Source organism: Priapulus caudatus, unplaced genomic scaffold (genome assembly GCF_000485595.1).
Source record: "Priapulus caudatus unplaced genomic scaffold, Priapulus_caudatus-5.0.1 Scaffold251, whole genome shotgun sequence".
NCBI classification, from domain to species: Eukaryota; Metazoa; Priapulida; class Priapulimorpha; order Priapulimorphida; family Priapulidae; genus Priapulus; species Priapulus caudatus.
This window is the reverse complement of record NW_014577312.1, coordinates 304,634-311,667: the sequence shown is the minus strand read 5'-3', so window position 1 is coordinate 311,667 and position 7,034 is coordinate 304,634. Positions and strand designations below refer to the sequence as shown.

General features: G+C 40.5%; 2 protein-coding genes across 2 annotated transcripts in view; one reads left to right on the top strand and one right to left on the bottom strand.

Annotated features, from left to right (window-relative positions):
* The window catches only part of LOC106808063 (nucleoporin NUP53-like), a gene marked incomplete at its 5' end in the record, with an annotated part of 15,642 nt that extends 10,583 nt beyond the window's left edge, over window positions 1–5,059 (bottom strand). The window contains 1 exon segment of the mRNA XM_014810621.1: window positions 4,875–5,059. Coding sequence (XP_014666107.1) covers window positions 4,875–5,059 — 185 coding nt within the window.
* Window positions 4,169–7,034, top strand: part of LOC106808065 (protein RTF2 homolog) — a gene marked incomplete at its 5' end in the record, with an annotated part of 17,134 nt that continues 14,268 nt past the window's right edge. Inside the window, 1 exon segment of the mRNA XM_014810622.1 lies at window positions 4,169–4,263. Coding sequence (XP_014666108.1) covers window positions 4,169–4,263 — 95 coding nt within the window.

Here is a 7,034-nt window from a genome sequence, read left to right as displayed (position 1 = left end):
CGATTAAAATCGGCGTCGACGTGAACGGGCACACGGGCGATTTTTTCGAGCGATTTTAGAATTTGCGGCGATCGGGCGATAAAAATCGCTCGTGTGCCCCTACCATTAGAGTTAGAGAAGTTAGAACATTGTCATTTCAATAATAAAATTTAAGTGAAAGTATATAAACACGAAATGTATTTACTAATATGTAACTGTAGTCTGTAACACAATTTTCCCCACGAACGCCGCTGTGCAGAAACAAAAATATAAACACACACGCCACTGACGCTGTGCATAAACTCGCAGACGGGTAAAGCAAGTAGGAAAGCGTGAGTTCCAAAGTCGTACTTTCGTTGTCGTCGTCGGATTTTTTTCACACAATCGCATCAAAAGTAAACATACAACCGCCTCCATCATGTTGGTATCCATGCGTAGCCGAATATTGACATGTTCGAATTATTGGCTATGGCCCTTACCATTTGGCACAAACCCACAACTTCCATTTACCTATCATTTACACATCTATATCTAATAGTAATAGTAATAGGATCCTGCAGAAAACACCCACAGCATGGCAATGTAAATTGAAGCAATTGTCCGTTTATGATTCGAAGTTCCCTAACTATTATTTGGCTATTAAACTTGGGCATGTGTGTGATGTCATTCTTGCGGAAGTCGTGCTGGCTTGGCTTGGAGGTGAGTGGCAAGACTCGTAATGGAACTTCAACTTGGAAGCGAGGAGCACTGGAACCCAGAATGCAATACGTCACCATTACTCATGCAGTGCGCGAAATTAGCGCTATTTTGCCGGCGGCCGCCAGTTCAACCCCCCATATAATCAGCCCACTTGGCCTACTCAAAGTCTTGCCTATCTTGCCTTTGTAACAACAATTAACAACAATATTTGCCAATTTTCTGACTAGTTAGCTCAGCTGACGAAGTCAGATGCAGCTTGTAGAATCGCATGAGCGTCCGTCCCTCCGTGCGTCCGTGCATCCGTCCGTCCGTGTGTCAACAGTTATGGCACAAATTCTTAACCGCATCGACCGTACGGTGCTGAGTATTCGGAGTCCGACGGATGGGGGGGGGGGGAGATCGGGAATTCAAATTTGGGGTCAAGGGTCAAAGGTCAGATGTGTCAATGGAGGGGAATATTTCCCCTCAACTTAAAAGGTATAGGAGGAAATAACGGATTGCGCACAAATCTCAACGGCTTTGACCTACGCTCTAAATATTCGATGTATAGTGTGATGGGGAGGAAACCCATCACCAGCGCGAAATTGGAGGTCAAATTGGGGGAAAGGTCAGATATCAGACATTTCTGAGGACATGGTCTAAACGGACGGAGTGAAACTTTTTTGTTTTCAGCGCTGACCTACCATTTTTATCACTTTATTGAAAGGACCATGAAATGCTGCTTTCGCGCTGATTGCGAAGAGTAAGTGTCTGATAACCTTTTTGACGCTCAAGAGGAGGGGTAAACACGGATTTGTTGACTGTTAGCAAAGACTGAAACTGCTTTTGCTATTAGAGCCCCTCCACCTTGCTCCACCGCTACCAACCCTCCTCCCCAGCCACCACCACTACGCTCGCAGCTCGGACGCATATCCAGGATAACATGTTAATATAGTTGAAGTCAATTTAAAGTTACACACAGCTTATCTGCGTATTACTGCGTAGCTACCGTATAGCAAAGCGCTATCAATAGATTTTATATCTGTATTACGTAGTATCCTAGATATATATGCTTCTGAAGCCGCGAAAGGCGGTGGCTGGAGGGCGCCACTGATTCGGTTGCCAGTGAGTTTATCAGAAGAATCCCCTGGCTACATAACACGTCAGTTGAGCCGCTGTCGCTCTGCATCACGTTGTTTTTACTTGGTGACTCTAAGAAGTAAAAGTCATGTTCCACGCAATTCCTGTCAAACAAGTAGAACTCCTAGGTGATTAGCAAAATGAAATACTGAAATAGTATAGTATGCTAATAAACAACAAAAAAAAAGCTAATACTTTTATGAGTAATTGAACAAAATTAAGGGCCTGTTTGAAATTTTGGGTGGGCCTGTTCGCATTTTGGCTAATTTCATACCCTGGTCATATGTAAACAAGCAGGTGATCCTGTTTACATAGCCATGGAGTCGGAGTTTTCTGCAGGAAATTGAGTAGATTTCTCTGGGTAAAGTATAATTCTATCAAAGTGGAAGAGTAATAATTTGAACAAGTGACATTCGACTACATATAAATTCAAAATGAATGTGGTTGTTTATGTTTTTTGCGCTGTGAAGGTATAAAACAAAGCGAGCGTTGTGCGAATTTAGTGCTCATGTTTTCCCACCTGCTTTTTTTAGGATGATACTCCATTAGGAGTGTTCACAACTTTAATGTCATTAATGGTCATAATAACATATATATATTATATATAGTAATAATATGTCATGGTCATGATAATTAGTTTGTGGTTTAATGTCATTAGGTTAGGGTTAGGTTAGTTATCAATCATTAAACATTAATCATAAATGATATCATAGTTGGGAACACTCCTAATGGAGCGTTAGCCTATTTTTAGCTCACATTGACATCGTCAAGATGGGCTATTGCCACGGGGCGTTGTCCGTCGTACGTCCGTCCGTCCGTCAACATTTGGCTACGGTCAACGAAAACTCAAGAACCGTTTGACCCACATGTTTCAAATTGCATACAGTTGTTACTCCCGTGGGAGAGATTTGAACGTCCTATTTTAGAGCACGCCAGTCGACCTACTTTCGAGCCACGCTTACTTTTTGGCAAAAATGGAAATGGCCATAAGTCAGTTCAGGTTCAACGGATTTTGCTCATTTTTGGTACATGTGAATGAATAAGCACTGGCCCCAAAACATATCACAGGTGTTTTGATATTTGTGAAAAAATTATGCAAATTAGGTCGATTTTGGCAATTTCACTATGCATTTCAGTGTCTGCCTACGGTCAACGAAAACTCAAGAACCGTTTGACCCACATGTTTCAAATTGCATACAGTTGTTACTCCTATGGGAGAGATTTGAACTTCCTATTTTGGAGCACGCCAGTCGACCTTCTTTCGATCCATGCCCACTTTTTGGGAAAAATGAAAATGGCCATCTAGATTCGTTGGATTTTGTTAAATTTTGTTATGTCAGTGTGTAAGGCTAGCCCCAAAACAGTTGTTACTTGTATGGGAGAGATGACAACGTCCTATTTTGGAGCACGCCAGGCGACCTACTTTTGAGTCATTCTCAACTGCGTGTTTGCTGCATTTTTTTTGGGGGGGGGTTGCGATTTTGTAGTACATACGTTACTAGAAAGTAGTTATTTTATGCTAAGAACAATGAAGGAATGAATTAGAAGTCTAATTAATACCTTTAGTGTAGTACCACTAAATACTGTTAAAACTGTGGTGGCTAAACTCCCTCCCCCCCCTCACTCGGTGCATTTGTTCCCATTCACTTATTTGTGCCCTTTTTGTGGTGAGCGACGGTGAAATTGTGTGGTGCAGACACCCATCTGAACTGCTTAAATTATAGAAAACTGTTTCAAATAATAGGCGAAAGAGAATGGGTTAACATTAAAACTTTTGTAGGTAATACATCTCGAGTGTTTATTTACCATCATTACCTCCGCCCAACGGAGTTGGAGGAGGTTATGTGATCGCTCTTGTGCGTTCGTGCGTTCGTGTGTTTTTATCATTGAAACACTTCAAGTGCCTGTGGCATAGACCTATCTGCTACAGAAACCTGTGGCAATACAAAGTGAAGGGCCATACAGGTGTAGCTGTACCTAGTTCTGTTCTGTTATTTTGCGTTCTGTTTCTTGTCGGTGTCCCCTAAACAGGATGAGGATGTAATGACAAAGGAGTTTTGCATGTATGTTGTAACTAATTATCCATAGTATATGGATATAAAGTCAAGGTATCATTAAATAGTTACCCCTGCTAGAGTGATAGGCCAACCATTTTGCTAATCGCTAGTCTTCGCGTCATAAGCATATTGAATATTTCTATAGTCCAGTAAAATCATATTGAAAGTAAAATCATAGTGACCCAGTGGGTCAACATTTGGTTAGGTTTATACTTGATGAAGTTATGCTTTACAAGTACAAGGATTCTAAAGAATCCACATAATATTCTTTGAATAAATAAATTAAATTTTATACATGTGTCGTTTATTTACAGGTGGAGAAGAAAGTGGAGAGAGAGGCAAAGTGGAAGCACTGTGCATTGACACAAGAGCCACTTCGAGATCCTGTTGTTTCATGTGAACTCGGAAGGTTATTACGCTATTGCACTATGTGGTGTTGCGTGTTGCTTTTCGCGTTGTATTTTGTTGTGTTGTGTTGTGTTATATTTTATTATGCTACCCCACTTGTAGCGATCCTTTATATGGGATATCGTGATATTTTTGTGTGCAAGATAGTGCTATGCAGTTCATCTGACAGTCATGTTCTTCGTGTAATATTACACCCTTACATATTCAAGGAGCATCCCAAAGTGTCACGTTCATTTTGAAACTGGAGGTATAAAAAGGAAGGGCGGAATATAGCATATGTCACACCTGTCAACAATCTCATGGTTTCTCACTTCTCATTTATATTCACTTTCTACATTTATCTTTAGGTTATTGTATATACGCTACATTAGATTCGTTTTGAATTACCTCTTTACTACTCCATAGCAAGGGCAGCGGAACCGGGGGGGGGGTAACGCATTTTAACCGGACTTAGCACCAACTAAGTACGGTACCAGCTAAGCCGTGTATACGTGTGAACGCAGCTGATCATGCATATAACATATAATATGTATATATATAATATACATAATATATACAATGAAACAATTATTTATATAGAACTGCCTTCGGCAGCACTTCCTCCTTACCCACCTACTGACTGAGCTGAGAGAGCGTTGGGAATGCGGTGAGTAGCCCAATGTTGAGGTGTTTAGGTGGGAGCTCTGATGCTGCTGCACCATGCCGTACGGGTGAACGCTCGTGGAACCAAACGTACGGTGGTGCGACATCGACTTAGATGGACTTCCTCCTGTTCCAGACCAAACTCTGCTACTTGGCTGCGGGAGAACATACGAAGTTACACACGTCTCCTTCACACAGCGTTTCTCTAATCCTACACGACTACATTATTATTACTATCATCAGGGTGCGAAATTAACGCGAGTCCGGAGTCAAATACTCCCCGATTTACTGCCGGACTCCCTGATTTGACATATGCAGGAGTCCGTGTGACTCCCTGAATATTCTGCCATACTAACTAGTTCGTTCCAGAGCACGGCCTCGCGGAAATACCGTATTTTTTCAACAAATGTCCAAAGAAAATTTGGCAGACGTGCAACCGCATGAATCTTCAAAATAAGCACATGCGTTATTGTTAATATCTTTAATTTTAAACTTCAGACTGCGGACTCCCTCATTTTGCCGCAGACTCCCTCTTTTTGAGGGCAGGGAGTCTGTTGGACTCCCTTGTTCAAAAGTTCATTTCTACCCCTGTATCATCCTATATTACTAGTGTTACGTTACACGTAAACAGTGAGTGAAGCAAGCTAAACTATTTAATAAAGCACATGTAATTCCTTATAAATTGTATCCTTTCTTTTGTTTCACGGACTCCGTCTCAGTATCGCATAAATATCCTCGGCTGTCATAGACATGGATAGGCATGCTACACGCTTCCTTCACACACAGTTATTCCCTAATCCTACATGATGATATATATTTTCAGCTCAATATTTCCCTCTCCAGAATTTGCGATATGCTCTATATATTTTCAGCTCAATATTTTCCTCTCCAGAACATGCGACAGTACATGTTTCCTCCACACAGTGTTTCCCTAATCCTACGTGACGATATATATTTTCGGCTCAATATTTTCCTCTACAGAATTTATTCAACGCAATTAGTTTTAGCTCGTCTAGGTCACGTATGGTGGCCAAGTGTTATAATAGTTTATCACAAGTCTTCGACGTGGCCCACTGTTATAATACATAAACATAACCATATATACCGCTGAGTATGGTGGCCCAGTGTTATAATAGTTTATCACAAGTCTTCGACGTGGCCCACTGTTATAATACATAAACATAACCATATACCATACACACATCCATAGACCATATACCATAGACCATATAAACGTCTAAGACTTATATAATATAACATGGTAAAAATATAAAAAAATCATAAAATTTGGGGTGGGCAAGTGCACCCCCTGACCCCCCCCCCGTTCCGCTGCCCTTGCTATGGTAAGTAAAGAGGTAATTCAAACGAATCTAATGTAGGCGTATATATCAATAACACTAAAGATAAATGAGAAAGTGAAATATAAATGAAGAAGTGAGAAACCATAGATTGTTGACAGGTGTGATCATATGCTAATATTCCGCCCTTCCTTTTTATAGCCGTCCAGTTCAAATGAAACGTGACACTTGGATCTACCTTGAATATTAAGGGGTACATATTACATCGAAGAACATGACTGCAGATGAACTGCATTAGCACTATCTCACACAAAAATATCCAGCGATATCCCATATAAAGGATCGGCTACAATGGGTACGGCAATAAATAAAATATAACACAACACAACAAACAAAATACAACGCGAAAAGCAACATTATGCAACACCACCATAAGGCAATAGGCATAATAACCTTCCCGAGTTCACATGAAACAACAGGATCTCGAAAGTGCTCTTGTGTCAATGCAGCAGTGCTCCATTTGCCTCTCCTCTCCACTTCTTCTCCACCTGTAAATAAACCGACACATGTAATAAAATTAAATTATTTAATTTAGTTATTCAAAAATATTACTGTGGATTCTTAGAATCCTTTACTTGTAAACCATCACTTCATCAGATAACCTACAGAAACCAAATGTTGACATCCAACTGGTCACTATGATTTTACTTCAAGTAATGATTACTGGACTATAGAAATATTCAATTATGCTATAACGCGAAGACTAGCGATTAGGCAAATGGTTTGGCCTAATCAACTCTAAGCAGGGGTAACATAATTGAATGATACCTTC